The sequence below is a fragment of the Salvelinus namaycush genome, chromosome 18 (genome assembly GCF_016432855.1).
Source record: "Salvelinus namaycush isolate Seneca chromosome 18, SaNama_1.0, whole genome shotgun sequence".
Classification (NCBI taxonomy): domain Eukaryota; kingdom Metazoa; phylum Chordata; class Actinopteri; order Salmoniformes; family Salmonidae; genus Salvelinus; species Salvelinus namaycush.
The window spans coordinates 9,517,455-9,542,539 of record NC_052324.1 but is presented as its reverse complement, the minus strand read 5'-3'; the positions used below and the strand labels follow the sequence as shown (position 1 = coordinate 9,542,539).

At 38.8% G+C, this 25,085-nt stretch overlaps 1 protein-coding gene across 1 annotated transcript in view; it reads right to left on the bottom strand.

The window, feature by feature from the left end:
- Positions 1–10,362: 10,362 nt before the first annotated feature.
- LOC120063525 (immunoglobulin lambda-1 light chain-like) overlaps positions 10,363–25,085 on the bottom strand; it is a 28,135-nt gene continuing 13,412 nt past the window's right edge. Inside the window, exons 3-7 of the mRNA XM_039013894.1 lie at positions 14,049–14,106; positions 13,092–13,400; positions 12,718–12,780; positions 12,260–12,322; positions 10,363–11,266 (exon numbers count right to left, since the gene is read on the bottom strand). Of these exons, the coding sequence (XP_038869822.1) occupies positions 11,115–11,266; positions 12,260–12,322; positions 12,718–12,780; positions 13,092–13,400; positions 14,049–14,106 (645 nt within the window). The 3' untranslated portion in view covers positions 10,363–11,114. The remainder of the gene's footprint in view (positions 11,267–12,259; positions 12,323–12,717; positions 12,781–13,091; positions 13,401–14,048; positions 14,107–25,085) is intronic.

Sequence of the window (25,085 nt, the reverse complement as noted above, 5' to 3'; positions counted from 1 at the left end):
TTCACTCACCTGCACATACATTTTATTTGTTCTTTCTTTGTTGTTCCTTTCCATACAATCCATTATGTACAATTGCACTGAATATGATTTAAAAAATGCACGATTTTAAATCCCAGCAGTCTTTAAAATTACATATAAATAATAACATTAAATAACATTGGAAAATAACATTTAATATCAACAGTTTGACTAATTAAGTCAGTATAACATTGATGTGGCAACTCTCTTATGCTCTGCTATTGCACAATTGTAATTTGTACCTGTAGGTCACAAATAAAGCTATGCCCAGTGAAATTGGAGCACAACTCATTAGCCCACCTCCTGCACTGCTCACACCTAATCCAGTCCCCAACTGTGACTGAAAACAGGAGAAGAGATGCCATTTGAAAAGCTCTCTCTTAAAAACGTAGATAGTTATCTAGTTATATGACATAACATGCTTTGTAAAATAGCGAAAAGGCAATAAAGGTGCATTAACTGTAAAGCTATCAGTCACTAGTGGAAACATTTACAACTGAAATTAAGTTACGTTATCTTTTCTTAAATGTATTTTACCTCAGACAATCTGATAGTAATGGTGCTAGCTAGTACTCCTAGCAGGTTATGCTAATTAGCTAGCATGCTAGCATTTACTGCTAGTGAAGTTGCTAGCTAGCAAGTTACCATACACTAGCACTAACTGGGCTAGTCATTGTCCAAATGACAGGTAGAAGTTGCCCCCAACACACTCATCCAACAAAAATTATCTAAAATGTTCTCTCTAAACAAGTTAATTATTTATGTTTAGGCTTAGTATAGAGTATAGATCTAACTATAGATCTAACTTAATATGAATATATCTACACATTTCTCAAAATTTACACAAAGGAAATAGTGTTGTAAAAATAATTTTGTTGTTAAGGTAAAAAGTACACATAAACAGAATTATGAAGAGGTTGTTTTGTCATAGGCCTACAACTCTACAAATGCAAGAACCATAGGCTAACATTATGGAATCGTCTTTTCTGCCCATCACTGTCATATTCAAAAATTTGATGGCAATACCCGAACACACAGATAAATGAAACATCCAGCAAATTTGACTAACCAAAAACCCATCACACGCTTGAGCTGGGGTTAAGCAACTATATGTTGTTTCGGTTATGCAGCTGTAGCTTGTTTCCAGTAACTACCATTTCACCTTTCATTAATAAACCAAAGAAACATATCAACCACTTTTTCACACCGGTATTGAGTCTAAAGGCTCAACACCTGCGTCAGAACATGCAAATTTAAGCAAACAGGTTGAAAACAGAGAATAAGGGATCTTATGATCTTATTGTTCCGCTTCTGATGCGATTCAATAAAATAACATTTTCTTAAATAAGAAAAGATGATCTCATAAGAAATACAATGTTTTGGGGGTTTTAAGAAACCTTAATTTTTTATTATTGTGACAGTTTCCTCATTCAAAAGAGCACGGAACTGTACAAAATGGAGGCTATACAATACATTGCAGAACCATGTTCGTTTTAACTTTTCTTTCATGAAGGCAGCAATAATTAAACACATCCCCATCTGAAAGGATATGGTTATTTTGAGAAACTTTGCTCACTACAAAGGCTGTGTTACACAAGGAAAATGCCACTTTTCATACAAGCTGTATATGTATCAAGGTAAAAAAAATAAACAACATCTTTGTATCAATGTAAAAAATCATCAATTTGTTTGCTCAATAAGCACTCATCATTTAGTTTTTTAAAGCAAAAAAAAGCTAGATTTTCTATTATTCATGGTAAATGAATGAAAAAATTGAATGAATGTTTAGTTGGAGCAGAGATGATGTGAGGTGAAACACTGTCAGTTGGGCCTTGTGGTTTTTTACTGCTCCTCCAATGTGATGTGATTTCCTGTGGTTGTTGAAAAGTGGTATGTTCCAATTATATTATCTACTTATTTCTCCTTCCTCCCAAAGAGTGCACTTGTTCACTTCCCGTCACTGCTTTGAACAAAATATGGTGGCCCATGCCTCAACTCATTCAATGCTTGTGGAAAATAGTGAACACTTAAGGAGAAAGTAGATATTATTGGGACGCACACATTCACTTTCAATTCAACCATTATAGTCTTTCTACCAGATGTATCATTGCTAGCTTAGTGATACATTCTAGGTGTTTTCTTGTTTTAGGTCATGCTAACTTTTGCTGTTGACCTCTATGTACCAATCCCAGACTGCTCCTTTAATACTGACATTGCTCCCCTGTCTCTTTCTCCACAAGATGCTGATAAACATAAGCCTATAATTCAGGTTTGAAAAAGTTGAATAGAGAAAAGGTTCAAGTAAGACACCAATGGCAATATATTTTCAGTCTTATGAATGGAAACCGTTGGTTTTGGCTAGACGATCTGCTATCACTGATTTTCTGTTATTAACATTTTTCTATACCATTTATGGTTTACAGTTCTCCAAAGTTATAAGTAATGACGAGGTGATCTGAGCAAATAACAACACACTGCTATCCTAAAATGTAGTACACTCCTAAAATATTGCCTAACCTGATGCTTCATGATTACTACAGCACTAATGAAAGATGACAACTAATTAATAGATAACTCTAAGAATGCATGTTTTATCCTGTAAAGGGCCATCTGGGATAAACCAAGAATGATCATCCCAACACTATTAGATAACTAGCTGGGGAGAACCTGGAGAAATGACCACTAAATGTAAAAGACAGCTATGGATGACAGTAAAACCCAATAATGCATTAGTAAATAAGATACGATAGTACTATAAATCCCTCAAAGGGGAAATTTGATTGCACCAGCCAATAATACATCACAATAAATACACAAAAAAACACACAAGAACACACAGACACTAAAGCAGCACATCATGATGAATGTCAACTAGGTGTTCATGTTAAAAGCCTCATAGCATGTGGGTAAAGAATCTGCAAAACAGCTCTACGGGGTTGCAATGCCGGGCATGGATCCCCCAGATAGAACTTGCCGTCCCACCCCAATTTTGTTTCCCAATAAACATAACAAATAGTATATTCATTAGCATACAGAGAGGGAAAAAGGTTGTTCATTTTTGCAGACAGCTACAGGTAGCTTCATAAGATTTGGTAGTGGTGCATTCAATAATTATAGCTAGAAGACTAAGCTTTGATCAGCATGGATATACGAAAATGGCTGGTCACTACCAAGTGTTTTTTTTATTTTCTGTGAAGCACATTGCGTTGCATCCATGTCTAAAATGTGCTATGCAAATAAAGCTTGATTGGATCTGATTTTCCAGTTTATGAATCGGGACCATTGATTTTGGCTAGATTATCTGCTATCACTGATGTTATGTTACTATTCATTTACAGCATTTTAATATACCATGTAAGGTTTATAGTTCACCACGGCTATAACTAATGACGTACTGATCTGAGCAAAGAACAACACACCTACAGTATGGCCGTTTCAAATATCTATCTTTGACATAAACAAGGCTAATATAGTAACACGCTACTGTGATTTGTGAACTAGCATCAAAGGTTGAATTGGAGATTGTCAGAGATTGTTTACACAATAATCAATCAGTTAGAAATTAGATTAGGTCAACCACTTCACTGGAAACTTATATGTGTCACTGATCAAACAACATAAAACATCCTGTTGCATGTAGCTAACAAACTGTCAATACTGTAGCTGACAAAGCACAATGAGACCATATCCCAGCCTTTTTGTTTTACATTGATAACAGAGTATTCTCCTATCTTATTCAACACAGTAAAATAATAAGGTTCACCCGTTTAAGACACCAAGTTATTTTTCAGTGGCAAGCCTGTGTGTGTTTAGGAAGTAACAGTTACCTACCACATTTTAACAAGAAGTACATTTCTTGTTAATTCAATGTTGTAATTCTGTGGACTAGCTTTTTATGAATTTATTATTGGTTTTACTCGTCTTAGTATTCTGTTTTTTGGATGAAAGTGAAAATTGTATTATTCATTTATTTTATAGAATTATATATAGTTGTTGTGGGTATTTCATTGGCTTTAAATAAAATGTAACATTTGACCATATTGTTAAAGGGCCTTCTTTGGAAGTGTAGAGAAAAAAAAGGCATTTGGGTAACACTTTACATTACAGCACAAAATAAATGGGTAATAACATGATAATAACATGGAAACTAACTTAAGATACCTCTACTGTATTTACTAGGCTACTTATTGTGATAATCATACACATTTCCTGTTAAAAACGAATTATAGTGTACTAGGGGGTAAGTAGCCCCTGCTAAGAACAATGTCTAAGCAATGTTGGGAAAAACATTGTATGTGGATGAATGTTATGGTTAGGCAAATAAACTATAAATGGAAATAAATGGCTACAGTTTCATTTCAGGAATGTTGTTTTTGGAAAACTGTGGGGTTTTTAAGTACTGGGGTAACTGTCCCTCTTTTTCACTCACCTGCACATACATTTTATTTGTTCTTGCTTTGTTGTTCCTTGCCATACAATCCATTATGTACAATTGCACTGAATATGATTTAAAAAAGGCACGATTTTAAATCCCAGCAGTCTTTAAAATTACATATAAATAATAACATTAAATAACATTGGAAAATAACATTTAATATCAACAGTTTGACTAATTAAGTCAGTATAACATTGATGTGGCAACTCTCTTATGCTCTGCTATTGCACAATTGTAATTTGTACCTGTAGGTCACAAATAAAGCTATGCCCAGTGAAATTGGAGCACAACTCATTAGCCCACCTCCTGCACTGCTCACACCTAATCCAGTCCCCAACTGTGACTGAAAACAGGAGAAGAGATGCCATTTGAAAAGCTCTCTCTTAAAAACGTAGATAGTTATCTAGTTATATGACATAACATGCTTTGTAAAATAGCGAAAAGGCAATAAAGGTGCATTAACTGTAAAGCTATCAGTCACTAGTGGAAACATTTACAACTGAAATTAAGTTACGTTATCTTTTCTTAAATGTATTTTACCTCAGACAATCTGATAGTAATGGTGCTAGCTAGTACTCCTAGCAGGTTATGCTAATTAGCTAGCATGCTAGCATTTACTGCTAGTGAAGTTGCTAGCTAGCAAGTTACCATACACTAGCACTAACTGGGCTAGTCATTGTCCAAATGACAGGTAGAAGTTGCCCCCAACACACTCATCCAACATATTACTACTTTACTCAAAAATTATCTAAAATGTTCTCTCTAAACAAGTTAATTATTTATGTTTAGGCTTAGTATAGAGTATAGATCTAACTATAGATCTAACTTAATATGAATATATCTACACATTTCTCACAATTTACACAAAGGAAATGGTGTTGTAAAAATAATTTTGTTGTTAAGGTAAAAAGTACACATAAACAGAATTATGAAGAGGTTGTTTTGTCATAGGCCTACAACTCTACAAATGCAAGAACCATAGGCTAACATTATGGAATCGTCTTTTCTGCCCATCACTGTCATATTCAAAAATTTGATGGCAATACCCGAACACACAGATAAATGAAACATCCAGCAAATTTGACTAACCAAAAACCCATCACACGCTTGAGCTGGGGTTAAGCAACTATATGTTGTTTCGGTTATGCAGCTGTAGCTTGTTTCCAGTAACTACCATTTCACCTTTCATTAATAAACCAAAGAAACATATCAACCACTTTTTCACACCGGTATTGAGTCTAAAGGCTCAACACCTGCGTCAGAACATGCAAATTTAAGCAAACAGGTTGAAAACAGAGAATAAGGGATCTTATGATCTTATTGTTCCGCTTCTGATGCGATTCAATAAAATAACATTTTCTTAAATAAGAAAAGATGATCTCATAAGAAATACAATGTTTTGGGGGTTTTAAGAAACCTTAATTTTTTATTATTGTGACAGTTTCCTCATTCAAAAGAGCACGGAACTGTACAAAATGGAGGCTATACAATACATTGCAGAACCATGTTCGTTTTAACTTTTCTTTCATGAAGGCAGCAATAATTAAACACATCCCCATCTGAAAGGATATGGTTATTTTGAGAAACTTTGCTCACTACAAAGGCTGTGTTACACAAGGAAAATGCCACTTTTCATACAAGCTGTATATGTATCAAGGTAAAAAAAATAAACAACATCTTTGTATCAATGTAAAAAATCATCAATTTGTTTGCTCAATAAGCACTCATCATTTAGTTTTTTAAAGCAAAAAAAAGCTAGATTTTCTATTATTCATGGTAAATGAATGAAAAAATTGAATGAATGTTTAGTTGGAGCAGAGATGATGTGAGGTGAAACACTGTCAGTTGGGCCTTGTGGTTTTTTACTGCTCCTCCAATGTGATGTGATTTCCTGTGGTTGTTGAAAAGTGGTATGTTCCAATTATATTATCTACTTATTTCTCCTTCCTCCCAAAGAGTGCACTTGTTCACTTCCCGTCACTGCTTTGAACAAAATATGGTGGCCCATGCCTCAACTCATTCAATGCTTGTGGAAAATAGTGAACACTTAAGGAGAAAGTAGATATTATTGGGACGCACACATTCACTGTCAATTCAACCATTATAGTCTTTCTACCAGATGTATCATTGCTAGCTTAGTGATACATTCTAGGTGTTTTCTTGTTTTAGGTCATGCTAACTTTTGCTGTTGACCTCTATGTACCAATCCCAGACTGCTCCTTTAATACTGACATTGCTCCCCTGTCTCTTTCTCCACAAGATGCTGATAAACATAAGCCTATAATTCAGGTTTGAAAAAGTTGAATAGAGAAAAGGTTCAAGTAAGACACCAATGGCAATATATTTTCAGTCTTATGAATGGAAACCGTTGGTTTTGGCTAGACGATCTGCTATCACTCATTTTCTGTTATTAACATTTTTCTATACCATTTATGGTTTACAGTTCTCCAAAGTTATAAGTAATGACGAGGTGATCTGAGCAAATAACAACACACTGCTATCCTAAAATGTAGTACACTCCTAAAATATTGCCTAACCTGATGCTTCATGATTACTACAGCACTAATGAAAGATGACAACTAATTAATAGATAACTCTAAGAATGCATGTTTTATCCTGTAAAGGGCCATCTGGGATAAACCAAGAATGATCATCCCAACACTATTAGATAACTAGCTGGGGAGAACCTGGAGAAATGACCACTAAATGTAAAAGACAGCTATGGATGACAGTAAAACCCAATAATGCATTAGTAAATAAGATACGATAGTACTATAAATCCCTCAAAGGGGAAATTTGATTGCACCAGCCAATAATACATCACAATAAATACACAAAAAAACACACAAGAACACACAGACACTAAAGCAGCACATCATGATGAATGTCAACTAGGTGTTCATGTTAAAAGCCTCATAGCATGTGGGTAAAGAATCTGCAAAACAGCTCTACGGGGTTGCAATGCCGGGCATGGATCCCCCAGATAGAACTTGCCGTCCCACCCCAATTTTGTTTCCCAATAAACATAACAAATAGTATATTCATTAGCATACAGAGAGGGAAAAAGGTTGTTCATTTTTGCAGACAGCTACAGGTAGCTTCATAAGATTTGGTAGTGGTGCATTCAATAATTATAGCTAGAAGACTAAGCTTTGATCAGCATGGATATACGAAAATGGCTGGTCACTACCAAGTGTTTTTTTTATTTTCTGTGAAGCACATTGCGTTGCATCCATGTCTAAAATGTGCTATGCAAATAAAGCTTGATTGGATCTGATTTTCCAGTTTATGAATCGGGACCATTGATTTTGGCTAGATTATCTGCTATCACTGATGTTATGTTACTATTCATTTACAGCATTTTAATATACCATGTAAGGTTTATAGTTCACCACGGCTATAACTAATGACGTACTGATCTGAGCAAAGAACAACACACCTACAGTATGGCCGTTTCAAATATCTATCTTTGACATAAACAAGGCTAATATAGTAACACGCTACTGTGATTTGTGAACTAGCATCAAAGGTTGAATTGGAGATTGTCAGAGATTGTTTACACAATAATCAATCAGTTAGAAATTAGATTAGGTCAACCACTTCACTGGAAACTTATATGTGTCACTGATCAAACAACATAAAACATCCTGTTGCATGTAGCTAACAAACTGTCAATACTGTAGCTGACAAAGCACAATGAGACCATATCCCAGCCTTTTTGTTTTACATTGATAACAGAGTATTCTCCTATCTTATTCAACACAGTAAAATAATAAGGTTCACCCGTTTAAGACACCAAGTTATTTTTCAGTGGCAAGCCTGTGTGTGTTTAGGAAGTAACAGTTACCTACCACATTTTAACAAGAAGTACATTTCTTGTTAATTCAATGTTGTAATTCTGTGGACTAGCTTTTTATGAATTTATTATTGGTTTTACTCGTCTTAGTATTCTGTTTTTTGGATGAAAGTGAAAATTGTATTATTCATTTATTTTATAGAATTATATATAGTTGTTGTGGGTATTTCATTGGCTTTAAATAAAATGTAACATTTGACCATATTGTTAAAGGGCCTTCTTTGGAAGTGTAGAGAAAAAAAAGGCATTTGGGTAACACTTTACATTACAGCACAAAATAAATGGGTAATAACATGATAATAACATGGAAACTAACTTAAGATACCTCTACTGTATTTACTAGGCTACTTATTGTGATAATCATACACATTTCCTGTTAAAAACGAATTATAGTGTACTAGGGGGTAAGTAGCCCCTGCTAAGAACAATGTCTAAGCAATGTTGGGAAAAACATTGTATGTGGATGAATGTTATGGTTAGGCAAATAAACTATAAATGGAAATAAATGGCTACAGTTTCATTTCAGGAATGTTGTTTTTGGAAAACTGTGGGGTTTTTAAGTACTGGGGTAACTGTCCCTCTTTTTCACTCACCTGCACATACATTTTATTTGTTCTTGCTTTGTTGTTCCTTGCCATACAATCCATTATGTACAATTGCACTGAATATGATTTAAAAAAGGCACGATTTTAAATCCCAGCAGTCTTTAAAATTACATATAAATAATAACATTAAATAACATTGGAAAATAACATTTAATATCAACAGTTTGACTAATTAAGTCAGTATAACATTGATGTGGCAACTCTCTTATGCTCTGCTATTGCACAATTGTAATTTGTACCTGTAGGTCACAAATAAAGCTATGCCCAGTGAAATTGGAGCACAACTCATTAGCCCACCTCCTGCACTGCTCACACCTAATCCAGTCCCCAACTGTGACTGAAAACAGGAGAAGAGATGCCATTTGAAAAGCTCTCTCTTAAAAACGTAGATAGTTATCTAGTTATATGACATAACATGCTTTGTAAAATAGCGAAAAGGCAATAAAGGTGCATTAACTGTAAAGCTATCAGTCACTAGTGGAAACATTTACAACTGAAATTAAGTTACGTTATCTTTTCTTAAATGTATTTTACCTCAGACAATCTGATAGTAATGGTGCTAGCTAGTACTCCTAGCAGGTTATGCTAATTAGCTAGCATGCTAGCATTTACTGCTAGTGAAGTTGCTAGCTAGCAAGTTACCATACACTAGCACTAACTGGGCTAGTCATTGTCCAAATGACAGGTAGAAGTTGCCCCCAACACACTCATCCAACATATTACTACTTTACTCAAAAATTATCTAAAATGTTCTCTCTAAACAAGTTAATTATTTATGTTTAGGCTTAGTATAGAGTATAGATCTAACTATAGATCTAACTTAATATGAATATATCTACACATTTCTCACAATTTACACAAAGGAAATGGTGTTGTAAAAATAATTTTGTTGTTAAGGTAAAAAGTACACATAAACAGAATTATGAAGAGGTTGTTTTGTCATAGGCCTACAACTCTACAAATGCAAGAACCATAGGCTAACATTATGGAATCGTCTTTTCTGCCCATCACTGTCATATTCAAAAATTTGATGGCAATACCCGAACACACAGATAAATGAAACATCCAGCAAATTTGACTAACCAAAAACCCATCACACGCTTGAGCTGGGGTTAAGCAACTATATGTTGTTTCGGTTATGCAGCTGTAGCTTGTTTCCAGTAACTACCATTTCACCTTTCATTAATAAACCAAAGAAACATATCAACCACTTTTTCACACCGGTATTGAGTCTAAAGGCTCAACACCTGCGTCAGAACATGCAAATTTAAGCAAACAGGTTGAAAACAGAGAATAAGGGATCTTATGATCTTATTGTTCCGCTTCTGATGCGATTCAATAAAATAACATTTTCTTAAATAAGAAAAGATGATCTCATAAGAAATACAATGTTTTGGGGGTTTTAAGAAACCTTAATTTTTTATTATTGTGACAGTTTCCTCATTCAAAAGAGCACGGAACTGTACAAAATGGAGGCTATACAATACATTGCAGAACCATGTTCGTTTTAACTTTTCTTTCATGAAGGCAGCAATAATTAAACACATCCCCATCTGAAAGGATATGGTTATTTTGAGAAACTTTGCTCACTACAAAGGCTGTGTTACACAAGGAAAATGCCACTTTTCATACAAGCTGTATATGTATCAAGGTAAAAAAAATAAACAACATCTTTGTATCAATGTAAAAAATCATCAATTTGTTTGCTCAATAAGCACTCATCATTTAGTTTTTTAAAGCAAAAAAAAGCTAGATTTTCTATTATTCATGGTAAATGAATGAAAAAAATGAATGAAGATATGAAATACTGTCAGAAAACTCTAATTACTTGAGAAAAAATACACTTCATTACACACGACAAGTTACTAAATATTATTTTGCATAATGATACATATTTAGAACTCAAGGGTATATATATTTAATAACGATATATTTAAAGAAATACATATGATAATTAGGTAAATATTTTTGTAAAAATCAAATACAGATTTTGTAAAAAAGTAATTTGACGCTATGACATATAGCAAGGCAACTTTAATAAAACTGTCAATATTTCAATCATATTTCTACCATCAAGATTTGCTCTCCTAAACTGAACCGTATTCAAGTGTCTGCAGTGGGTGGCTCCCACAATCATCAAAAGTAAATATTATGTGATATTCATTTTAAGGAGGGAAACACAATATATAGGGTTATCCTTTCAATGGATGTGTCTACAGGTTTTGGGTCTACATCCCATGTTCCTGTAGTGCAGCAGGAAAGAGAGCCCACAGCAGTACACCATGCTCTTCACTATCATCACTGTGTAAACCAGAGAGGCCAAGTTCAGACTGCATATGGACTTGAAGGAATCTGGGGAAAAGAAAAGAGTAAGGCCGAGAAATTAGCCAGTGATTTTATTACTGTTGTTTTTTGTCATCTTGTTTCTTTTTTTCTCTTCTCTTTTTTCATGAGTTTGCGGGGTCAAATTACTTTGTTGTATTCTGTTGTTTCTGTATAAAAAATGTAAATAAAATATTGATCATACATTTTTTTAAGAGTAAGGACAAGATTCAATCCGATCATGGGTTATAAGCAATGCGGTTTTTAAAGCCATTTCCGAACAAGCCGAACATATGCAACGTTTACCATGAATGATATCTCTGCGATCACCAGAACATTGCCTTTAAAAGCCGCTATGCCTATACCTCATTTATCTCAACTAACCGGTGCCCCCGCACATTGACTCTGTCCCGGTACCCCCTGTATATAGCCTTGCTATTGTGATTTTACTGCTGCTCTTTAATTATTTGTTACTTTTATTTCTTATCTTTTTAGATATTTTTTCTTAACTGCATTGTTGGTTAAGGGCTTGTAAGTAAGAATTCCACTGTAAGGTCTGTTGTATTCAGCGCATGTGACAATTTGATTTGATTTTAACCCGCCAAAGGATTGAATCGATCTGATTGCACTTTGTCGGCTATTTACAATTAAGCCGACATATGCAGCGTTTATCGTGAATGCGATCTCACAAAACCTGGATCTTTCAACGTTTTTAGATTCATTAGACAGTGCCATCTCTCCGCAGGTCATGAGATTCAAAATGTTTCTCTTTACAAAAAATTCTCCCCTTACCTTTGGATGTGACCATGCGAAGCATCATTCTTACTCCACACCTCAAATTTACCATAAATATCACATTAAATCACTTTTTTTCACACTTTTCAACAACTTCTCATCTAACCATATTACACTCCTGAATAATGCAACTTCACCATATCTAAATATGTTAATTTATATATTTTTTCCACCTTTTATTTATTTGATTAGACCCCAAAACTGCATGAAATACACTTAAATATTTACCGTTGGTAACCTGCAGAGTGGTTGGTGAAGCTATGGTGGTTTGAGGAGCTTCAGTTGGTTCATCTGAGAATGAGATGGAACAAGATCATATAAAAAAAGCAGAGCATTATCTACTGTCAGATAATTAAAAAGTTCCCAGCCATGCCATATCTCTGTTGCTACAGTTATGGCAAGTTATGTTGTTTTCTTTGGAGATTGCATTGGGGATAAAAGTTAGCCTATGCAAATAAAGGTTGTTTACTTATGAAACCACTAGATACACAACATTCCTATGCAATTAACAAGTGTGAGCCCAATTGTTCTGTACTTTCTTTTTTACTTTGAAACGGTGATATGCCATTTTTAGACGAATGCACACATGATTCCATAAAAAAAATGCTAAATAAATAAATATTACAAGATTTCGTTTTTTTTATTTAACCCCAACCCTGCACGAAGTAAATACACATACATCTTACCATAGGTAACCTGCAAAGTGGTTGGTGCAGCCACGGTGATTAGAGAAGCTTCAGTTGGTTCCTCTGAGAACAAGATGTAAAAAGGTCATATTAAATAATACTTTTTTCAGAGCATTATGTAGGCTACTGTCAGGGATAACCTAATAGCTACACAAAAAAACAAGATTTGTTTAAACTTGCGAAACTAACTAGACAACATTCCTGTGCAATTACCAAGTGTCAGTCCAGTTTTTATGTGGGCTAGGCGTTTATTTTTTTATTTTGAAAAGGTAATATTCCATTTTCAGATGACATGACTGCTTACTCATATAAACATATACATATCACATGAATAATACATACTAATGTAAAACAATTTCAATGATTGTCTTTACCTTCTGGTATGTCAACATCTTGAGGGCCCCCTTCATGCTCCACAGAACAGCTGTATTTGTTCCTGTATGTCTTGTCTTTATCAATGATGATCATACTGGTCGTCCGTCCTTCCTCCCTCTGCTCCAGCTCTTCCCTCTCTGCTTTGGGTACCTCTACTGTTCGGCCATTTTCACCCACCATCTTCCATGAGATCTTGACCAAGTCTGGAAACATGTCCCTAGCCAGACATAGCAGGGTGGTCTTCCCATTCGGCTCAGGGTTGGACGTTGGGTAGACCGTCACTTTGGGTTTTTGTACACTATTGTTGTCTGATTTTCAAGAGAAACAATAACATTTACAGTCTTCTTTAAAGGGACATCACACACAAGTTGTCAGACTTCAGAGGTAGTCTGTTGAATCATGATGTCCCACAGCATTTGTTTTATATCCAGCTTTACTGTTTATATTCAAGTAAACAATTAATTACATACATAAAAAAATGAACTAGATTTTTTTTTTCATAAGAAATATCCTTTCTGGAATATCTTATTTCTATATAATGTATATAATGTATATATACATATATAATGTAAATTAAACTTTCAATATAATTTAAATAATAAGATTACTAAACAGTTCAACATTCTTACCCCATATCAAATGACTTTACATTTCTCTCACACATTTAACTGAGGGTGTATATCTCTAAGAGTAAGGACATGCAACATACTGTAAATTGTTCATATGGCATCATTGAAAATCAGAATGATCAATTCTACAGGCTAATAACAGGCTTTCAAATTCATAATTTATATATATTTTTTCGAACATGAGTTGATAATGAATAATGCATATTTGTGGAGCAATGCTGCAGGATGTTTTCTCAATTATTTTGGAAACTGATTAGACATATAGATTCATTTCTAATGACTACCGCTTTGTTTATCTGCTGAAAATCAGAGGAATGAATATCTTACCTGTCACAAAAAGTTTCGTACCAGATCCAAATACAAGTACATACACAGTGAAAATTCCCTTGTCAAAAAGTAGTATGCACTGTGTTTGGCAGGGCTTGTCTTAAGTGTACAAAGGTTCAGGGGCCTCATGCACCCAAAATATCTGAGGGGGCACAAAGTAGGTGAGTACAGCTTTTTCCTGCAATCTAAAACCATAATCATTATGCTTAATAATAATATGTCAATTTTTTTGCAAATCTAAGCATAACTCTTGAGCTTTTATAATATGTTTTTTATTGATATAATCTAAGGGGGCACGTGCCCCTGTACCTTCTATGGGCATGACGCTTCTGCAAAGGTTGACCACATAACAGAATGTCACATGTTCTTTTCCATTAATAATTTCTATCAACAGAAAAATGATCCCTTAATTCCTTTTACAAAAGCACACACACAAATGTATGCACACAAACACCAACTCCTGGTCATACTCACGTCATCTGAGCGCGACGTATGTTGCTGAACGAGAGACCTCGGTTTATTGTTTTTGTAAAGTTGTGACAGTGTTTCCTTGTAAAGTTTGATTTGATATACTTTTTGATTTTGGATCCCGTGACTCAGTTGGTCTCAGTTGCTGTGAATGCTAATATCTGTCCCGGGATCCTGCCAGATTCCATGTAAAAGAGTGAGACACGGAAACCCAGCTAGCCTAGCTGGCTCGGCAGTCTGAAATGGAGGTTGATATTGAATGTTATCAACGCTGCAGGAACTGTGTTTATTTTGCTTTATTCAGGGAGAATGTGGACTGCCCGGACATTAAATGTTGCAACTGTTTGCCTGCAGAGGACTATAGGGGCAAAGTGGCAACTCTAAGCAAACAAGTAATGCACCTACACAAGCTACTGGGGAATCCAATCCTACCTACTTTTTCTTTTTCTTCTACCCCAGCAGCAGGACGCCGCTCTGGTCTGGTGGAAATGCCGCCGCCGTATCGGCTCTCCACAGCCGACTGGCCAGTACTCTCCAGGGATCCCTCCCCGAAGGGGTCTCCTCCCTCCCTAGAGAACAGAGCTAGTAAGATGCTCCTGGATGACTTGGGGGATGTTACTGTTCTTGACCCAACCATCCAGCTATGGAGATATGTCACTCGCTGTGGAAGTCGAAGAAAGAGTCCTCTGGCAACAGGGGCCTCCTTGGAGATGTTAAGCCCGGACTGAACACAGACCAGAAACGACTTTGCCACCCTGGATCCAGAGGTTCCGATGCATTCTTCCCTAGGGGCTTCCGATTCGAGATCGGTTCCGGGGGTACCTTCGTCCTCTGTTCTCTCTCCCTCTTTGGTGGCTTCTTCCTCAGGCTCAGATCCTCAGAGCAACCACACTCATAAGACCGTAAGGATGCCTGAGAGACCGGCCCATTCATCATCCACGATGGATACTATAGCCGGCTCGGGTCGATCGGGCCCCACTGCCCTTCGGTCGTTGAGGGGTTTGCGAAACCCCTATAGCCGAAAGAACGGCCAGACCGTCATCGGCAGCTCTATTGTAAGAAACATCTTGGTTCCTGGGGCAAAAACCCTGTGCTACCCAGGAGCATGAATACAGGACATTTTGTCAATATGGGGGCGCTGTTTTCACTTTGTAAAAAATCGTTCCCAAATTAAACTGCCTCGTACTCAATTCTTGCTCGTACAATATGCATATTATTATTACTATTATATAGAAAACACTCTCTAGTTTCTAAAACCGTTTGAATTATATCTGTGAGTAAAACAGAACTCATTTTGCAGCAAACTTCCTGTCAGGAAGTGAGAAATCTGAAATCGAGGGCTCTGTTCCAGGGTCAGCCTATAAATTTGAATGGAATCTATGGGTCTACATGCACTGCATACGCCTTCCACTAGATGTCAGTAGGCAGTGAGAGTTGGAATGGGGTGTCTAGCTAGATCTGAGGCCGAACAAGACCGCTTTGAACGGTGAGTCTGGTCTTTTCACCGTTTGGCCTGACGCAAGAGGGACGTCTGCATTGCGCTCTGAAAAGCTTTCGTTTTAGAAGTTAGATATCTCCGGCTCTGATTTATTTTGATATGTGTTAAAAACATCATAATGTAGTTATTTTAAACCGAGTTATATCAGTTTATATCAGTATATTGCGATTTTCGGTATTTTCTTTGTAATGCGTTATTGTGAGTTGGCCACTTCTGTGCCGCATGGCCAGCTTTGTTAGCTAATTCCACAGATGAAGACGACATTCTACAACCGAACAACGATTATTCTGGACAAAGGACAACTTGTACAAGATTCTGATGGAAGCTCATCAAATAGTAGGAACCATTTATGATGTTAATTCGTATTTCTGTCAAATGTTTAGACTAATATTCCGCCATTATTTTCGGCGCTGTCTCGCTATAACGTAAGCTGTATGTCGTACTAACGTTATTTAAAAAAAATCTAACACAGCGGTTGCATTAAGAACTAGTGTATCTTTAATTTGCTGTCCGACCTGTATTTTTTAGTCAAGTTTATGATTAGTTATTGATTAGATTAGGTGCCTCTCCAAGATTTCTCCGGACAATTTGTTTGAATTTTGGCTACTTATTCACATTGTTCAACCACGAATTGTACCGCTAAATATGCACATTTTTGAACAAACCATATATGTATTGTGTAATATGATGTTATAGGACTGTCATCTGATGAAGTTTGAGAAGGTTAGTGAAAAAATTAATATATTTTGCTGGTTTATTCGCTATCGCTAACGTGCCTTGAATGAATGCGGTTGTGTGGTAGGCTATATTGTGTTTTCGCTGTAAAACACTTAAAAAATCTGAAATATTGGCTGGATTCACAAGATGTTTGTCTTTCATTTGCTGTACACCGTGTATTTTTCATAAATGTTTTATGATGAGTATTTAGGTATTTCACGTTGGTTTCTGTAGTTATTCTAGCTGCTTTGGTGAGACTTGTGATGGTGGCTGCAATGTAAAACTTGGATTTATACCTGAAATATGCACATTTTTCGAACAAAACATATGCTATACAATAAATCTGTTATAAGACTGTCATCTGATGAAGTTGTTTCTTGGTTAGTGACTATTTATATCTTTATTTGGTCGAATTTGTGATAGCTACCTATGCGGTAGAAAAATGGTGAAAATATGCGGTTGAGTCTTTTGCTATTGTGGTTAGCTAATAGAAATACATATTGTGTTTTCGCTGTAAAACATTTAAAAAATCGGAAATGGTGGCTGGATTCACAAGATGTTTATCTTTCATTTGCTGTATTGGACTTGTGATTTCATGAAAATTATATTATATGATGTCCCTGTCGCTTTAGGCTAGGCTATGCTAGTCAGCTTTTTTGATGGGGGGGATCCCGGATCCGGGTTTGTGACTCGTTAGAGGTTAAAAGGCTGCTTTCAACCGTTCTACGACAGATGCCGGGAGTTGACGCTGTTGTAATTCATGTGGGGTCAAACGATATCAGGAGGGCTAGATCGGAACTTCTGAAAATGGATTTTAAAGAACTGATTCTAGCACTAAAAGATTCCAAAAAGCGGCCAATCATTTCAGCTCCGGTACCATTGTTGGGCCGCGGTGTGAAAGATTCAGCAGGCTACTGGCATTACAAGCCCGGCTAAAATATTATTGTAGCTCTGTTGGAATCACTATTATAGATAACTTTGACACCTTCTGGAAACATAAGATACTCTATAGGAATGACGGAGTCCATCCAAATCATCTTGGCTCCTGGACTCTAACCATACATTTCAAGGCTGCGTTGAGACAATGACTTATCAATGACGCAAGACCAGCTCATGTAATCCCTACCATTGTGACGCTGAGTTGCCATAATGCTGCATCAAATGTACATTTTCCCATGGGCATTGGCAGACACAATGTAAGTAACTTAATTGATGTCCCCCTAACTGCCCTGAATACCTCTGTTGATCCTACAGCTATTGTATGCTGTAACCATGTGCTTATTAACCAGAGTTATACTGTTAGCACTGAGGCGGTGTGCCCCAGTAGGAAGTCCACTGTGTGCAGCTAACAATCATCTTCAATATAAATAACATGAGCAAGTCTACTTCTTATAAGCTTTCCAGTAAAGGATTAAAAACAATCGAGCAACCCAGAAAAGTGTTAAAAATAGCCCATACTAACATATGTAGCCTAAGAAAAAAGGTTAAAGGAGTCAATAACTTGCTTGTAACAGATGACATTCATATTCTGACTATCTCTGAAACTCACTTAGACACCCTCACCCCCGTCCTTTGCAGGAGAAAGAATCAGATTGCGAGGAAGGATATCGGGGTGCCTTGTGAGGATCAGGTGAGGAGTGGCTAATCTGAAGACCACACTATCTACCAGGAGAGTTTTTATATCTATTTTTCTTAGCTGTCTACATACCACCACAGACCGATGCTGGCACTAAAACCGCACTCAATGAGCTGTATACCACCATAAGCAAACAGGAAAATGCTCACCCAGAGGCGGCCCTCTTAGGGGCTGGGGACATTATTGCAGGGAAACTTATTAAATCAGTTTTACCTTATTTCTATCAGCATGTTACATGTGCAACCAGAGGGAAAAACAACTCTAGACCACCTTTACTCCATACACAGAGACACGTATAAAGCTCTCCCTCGCCCTCCATTTGGCAAATCCGACCATTATTCTATCATTCTGATTCCTGCTTACAAGCAAAAATCAAAGCAGGAAGCATCAGTGAATCGGTCAATAAAAAAGTGGTCAGATGAAGCAGATGCTAAACTACGTGAATGTTTTGCTAGCACAGATTGGAATATGTTCTGGGATTCTTCCGATGGCATTGAGGATTACACCACATCAGTCACTGCCTTTTCAATAAGTGCATCGAGGACGTCGTCCCAACAGTGACTGTACGTACATACTCCAACCAGAAGCCAAGGATTACAGGCAACATTCGCACTGAGCTAAAGGGTAGAGCTGCCGTTATCAAGGAGCGGGTGTCTAACCCGGAAGCTTAGAAGAAATCCCGCTATGGCCTCCAACAAACCATTAAACAGGCAAAGCGTCAGTACAGGACTAAGATCTAATCGTAATACACAGGCTCCGACTCTCGTCGGATGTGGCAGGCCTTGCAAACTATTACAGACCACAAAGGGAAGAACAGCCGAGAGCTGCCCAGTGACATGAGCCTACCAGACGAGCTAAATAACTTATATGCTCTCTTCGAGGCAAGTAGCACTGAAACATGCATGAGCTCTTCCGGACGACTGTATGATCATGCTCTCCAAAGCTGATGTGAGTAAGACCTTTGAACAGGTCAACATTCTCAAGGCTGCAGGGCCAGACGGATTACCAGGACATGTACTCTGAGCATGCGCTGACCAACTGGAAAGTGTCTTCACTGACAATTTCAACCTCTCCCTGTCTGAGTCTGTAACACCATCATGTTTCATGCAGATCACCATAGTCCTTATGCCCAAGAACACTAAGGTAGCCTACCTAAATGCCTTCAGACCTGTAGCACTCACGTCTGTAGCAATGAAATGCTTTGAAAGGCTGGTCATGGCTCACATCATTACCATTATCCCAGAAACACTACACCAACTCCAATTTGCATATCGCTCCAACAGATCCACAGATGATGCCATCTCTATTGCACTCCAAACTGCCCTTTCACACCTGGACAAAAGGAACTCCGATGTGAGAATGCTATTCATTGTTTACAGCTCAGCGTTCAACACCATAGTGCCCTCAAAGCTCATCACTAAGCTAAGGACCCTGGGACTAAACACCTCCCTCTGCAACTGGATCCTGGACTTTCTGATGGGCCGCCCCCAGGTGTTAAGGGTAGGTAACAACACATCTGCCACACTGATCCTCAACACAGGGGCCCTCAGGGGTGTGTGCTCAGTCCCCTTCTGTACTCCCTGTTCACTCATGACTGCATGGCCAGGCACGACTCCAACACCGTCATTAAGTTTGCTGATGACACAACAGTGGTAGGCTTGATCACTGACAACGATGAGACAGCCTATAGGAAGTAGGTTCGAGACCTGATCGTGTGGTGCAATGACAACAACCTCTCCAACAACATGATCAATGACAACGGAGATGATTGTGGACTACAGGAAAAGGAGGACGGAGCAAGCCCCAATTCTCATCGACGGGGCTGTGGTGGAGCAGGTTGAGAGCTTCAAGTTCCTTGGATGCAACTCCTCAGATCCTCAAAAGGTTTTACAGCTGCACCATCGAGAGCATCCTGACGGGTTGAATCACTGCCTGGCATTGCAACTGCTCGGCCTCGAACCGCAAGACACTATAGAGGGTCGTACGTACGGCCCAATACATCACCAGGGTCAAGCTTCTTGCCATCCAGGCGGTGTCAGAGGGGGTGTCAGATCAAGTCCCTGCCATCCAGCCACCCTAGTCATCAAATCAAATCAAATCAAATTTTATTTGTCACATACACATGGTTAGCAGATGTTAATGCGAGTGTAGCGAAATGCTTGTGCTTCTAGTTCCGACAATGCAGTAATAACCAACAAGTAATCTAACCTAACAATTCCACAACTACTACCTTATACACACAAGTGTAAAGGGATAAAGAATATGTACATAAAGATATATGAATGAGTGATGGTACAGAACGGCATAGGCAAGATGCAGTAGATGGTATAGAGTACAGTATATACATATGAGATGAGTAATGTAGGGTATGTAAACATAAAGTTGCATAGTTTAAAGTGGCTAGTGATACATGTATTACATAAAGATGGCAAGATGCAGTAGATGATATAGAGTACAGTATATACATATACATATGAGATGAGTAATGTAGGGTATGTAAACATTATATTAAGTGGCATTGTTTAAAGTGGCTAGTGGTACATTTTTACATAATTTCCATCAATTCCCATTATTAAAGTGGCTGGAGTTGAGTCAGTATGTTGGCAGTGGCCGCTAAATGTTAGTGGTGGCTGTTTAACAGTCTGATGGCCTTGAGATAGAAGCTGTTTTTCAGTCTCTCGGTCCCTGCTTTGATGCACCTGTACTGACCTCGCTTTCTGGATGATAGCGGGGTGAACAGGCAGTGGCTTGGGTGGTTGTTGTCCTTGATGATCTTTATGGCCTTCCTGTGACATCGGGTGGTGTAGGTGTCCTGGAGGGCAGGTAGTTTGCCCCCGGTGATGCGTTCTGCAGACCTCACTACCCTCTGGAGAGCCTTACGGTTGTGGGCGGAGCAGTTGCCGTACCAGGCGGTGATACAGCCCGACAGGATGCTCTCGATTGTGCATCTGTAGAAGTTTGTGAGTGCTTTTGGTGACAAGCCGAATTTCTTCAGCCTCCTGAGGTTGAAGAGGCGCTGCTGCGCCTTCTTCACAACGCTGTCTGTGTGGGTGGACCAATTCAGTTTGTCCGTGATGTGTACACCGAGGAACTTAAAACTTTCCACCTTCTCCACTACTGACCCGTCGATGTGGATGGGGGGTGCTCCCTCTGCTGTTTCCTGAAGTCCACAATCATCTCCTTTGTTTTGTTGACGTTGAGTGTGAGGTTATTTTCCTGACACCACACTCCGAGGGCCCTCACCTCCTCCCTGTAGGCCGTCTCGTCGTTGTTGGTAATCAAGCCTACCACTGTAGTGTCATCCGCAAACTTGATGATTGAGTTGGAGGCGTGCATGGCCACGCAGTCGTGGGTGAACAGGGAGTACAGGAGAGGGCTCAGAACGCACCCTTGTGGGGCCCCAGTGTTGAGGATCAGCGGGGTGGAGATGTTGTTACCTACCCTCACCACCTGGGGGCGGCCCGTCAGGAAGTCCAGGACCCAGTTGCACAGGGCGGGGTCGAGACCCAGGGTCTCGAGCTTGATGACGAGTTTGGAGGGTACTATGGTGTTAAATGCTGAGCTGTAGTCGATGAACAGCATTCTCACATAGGTATTCCTCTTGTCCAGGTGGGTTAGGGCAGTGTGCAGTGTGGTTGCGATTGCGTCGTCTGTGGACCTATTGGGTCGGTAAGCAAATTGGAGTGGGTCTAGGGTGTCCGGTAGGGTGGAGGTGATATGGTCCTTGACTAGTCTCTCAAAGCACTTCATGATGACGGAAGTGAGTGCTACGGGGCGGTAGTCGTTTAGCTCAGTTACCTTAGCTTTCTTGGGAACAGGAACAATGGTGGCCCTCATTGAAGCATGTGGGAACAGCAGACTGGGATAAGGATTGATTGAATATGTCCGTAAACACACCAGCCAGCTGGTCTGCGCATGCTCTGAGGACGCGGCTGGGAATGCCGTCTGGGCCTGCAGCCTTGCGAGGGTTAACACGTTTAAATGTTTTACTCACCTCGGCTGCAGTGAAGGAGAGCCCGCAGGTTTTGGTAGCGGGCCGTGTCAGTGGCACTGTATTGTCCTCAAAGCGAGCAAAAAAGTTATTTAGCCTGTCTGGGAGCAAGACATCCTGGTCCGCGACGGGGCTGGTTTTCTTTTTGTAATCCGTGATTGACTGTAGACCCTGCCACATACCTCTTGTGTCTGAGCTGTTGAATTGCGACTCTATTTTGTCTCTGTACTGGGACTTAGCTTGTTTGATTGCCTTGCGGAGAGAATAGCTACACTGTTTGTATTCGGTCATGTTTCCGGTCACCTTGCCCTGGTTAAAAGCAGTGGTTCGCGCTTTCAGTTTCACGCGAATGCTGCCGTCAATCCACGGTTTCTGGTTTGGGAATGTTTTAATCGTTGCTGTGGGTACGACATCGTCAATGCACTTTCTAATGAACTCGCTCACCGAATCAGCATATTCGCCAATGTTGTTGTTGGACGCAATGCGGAACATATTCCAATCCGCGTGATCGAAGCAGTCTTGAAGCGTGGAATCAGATTGGTCGGACCAGCGTTGAACAGACCTGAGCGCGGGAGCTTGTTGTTTTAGTTTCTGTTTGTAGGCTGGAAGCAACAAAATGGAGTCGTGGTCAGCTTTTCTGAAAGGAGGGCGGGGGAGGGCCTTATATGCGTCGCGGAAGTTAGTATAACAATGATCCAAGGTTTTACCAGCCCTGGTAGCACAATCGATATGCTGATAGAATTTAGGGAGTTTTGTTTTTAGATTAGCCTTGTTAAAATCCCCAGCTACGATGAATGCAGCCTCAGGGTGTGTGGTTTCCAGTTTACAAAGAGTCAGATAAAGTTCGTTCAGGGCCATCGATGTGTCTGCTTGGGGGGGAATATATACGGCTGTGATTATAATCGAAGAGAATTCCCTTGGTAGATAATGCGGTCGACATTTGATTGTGAGGAGTTCTAGATCAGGTGAACAGAATGACTTGAGTTCCTGTATGTTGTTATGATCACACCACGTCTCGTTAATCATAAGGCATACACCCCCGCCCCTCTTCTTACCAGAAAGATGTATGTTTCTGTCGGCGCGATGCGTGAAGAAACCAGCTGGCTGCACCGACTCCGTTAGCGTCTCTTGAGTTAGCCATGTTTCCGTGAAGCAGAGAACGTTACAATCCCTGATGTCTCTCTGGAATGTTACTCGTGCTCGGATTTCATCAACCTTATTGTCAAGAGACTGGACATTGGCGAGTAGTATGCTAGGGAGTGGAGCGCGATGTGCCCGTCTCCGAAGCCTGACCAGGAGACCGCTACGTTTGCCCCTTTTACGGCGTCGCATAGGGTCGCCGGCTGGGATCAGATCCATTGTATTGGGTGGAAGGCAAAACACTGGATCCGTTTCGGGAAAGTCATATTCCTGGTTGGAACGATGGTGAGTTGACGTTAATCTTATATTCAGTAGTTCCTCCCGACTGTATGTAATGAAACCTAAGATTACCTGGGGTACCAATGTAAGGAATAACACATAAAAAAACAAAATACTGCATATTTTCCAAGGAACGCGAAGCGAGGCGGCCATCTCGGTCGGCGCCGGAAGTTACTCAGACAATCATTGGTGCATCTGAAGAAGCATCTGAAGAAACATCCAAGCCAGAACAACTAAGAAGGACATTGTGACCTCTGGGGGAGTCATAGACTGTCAGTCATAGACTGTTCTCTCTGCTACTGCACAGCAAGTGGTACTGTAGCGCCAAGGCTAGATCCATGAGGCTTCTAAACAGCTTCTACCCCCAAGCCATAAGAATCCTGAACATCTAATCAAATGGCTATCCAGACTATTTGCACTTGTTGTGTCCTGTTTGTTAGAGGCGCATGACCAGAAGGCTAGCTACAGTTTGTTTTAATCCTGTATTGAACACAGATCATCCCGTCTTCAATTTTATCGATTATTTAAGTTAAAAAAAACTAAAGTTGTATTACAAAAGTAGTTTGAAATGTTTTGGCAAAGTTTACAGGTAACTTTTGAGATATTTTGTAGTCACGTTTCACAAGTTGGAACCGGTGTTTTTCTGGATCAAACGCGCCAAATAAATTGACATTTTGGATATATATCGACGGAATTAATCAAACAAAAGGACCATTTGTGATGTTTATGGGACATATTGGAGTGCCAACAACAGAAGCTCGTCAAAGGTAAGGCATGAATTATATTTTCATTTCTGCGTTTTGTATAATAGCATCGTTTGCTTTCGCCGAAAAGCCTATTTGAATTCTGACATGTTGGCTGGATTCAGAACTAGTGTAGCTTTAATTTGGTATCTTTCATGTGTGATTTAATGAAAGTTTGATTTTTATAGTAATTTATTTGAATATGGCGCTCTGCATTTTCTCTGGCTTTTGGCCAAGTGAGACAGTAGCGTCCCGCCTAAACTCAGATTTTGGGATATAAATATGAACTTTACCGAGCAAAACATACATGTATTGTGTAACATGAAGTCCTATGAGTGTCATCTGATGAAGATCATCAAAGGTTAGTGAATAATCAAAGGTTAGTGAATAATCTCTATTTCTATTTCTGTGTTTTTCTGTGGCTATGTACTGACCTAACATAATCGTAAGGTGTGCTTTCGCCGTAAATCCTATTTGAAATCAGACATGTTGGCTGGATTCACAACAAGTGTAGCTTTAATTTGGTGTCTTTCATGTGTGATTTCATGAAAGTTGGATTTTTATA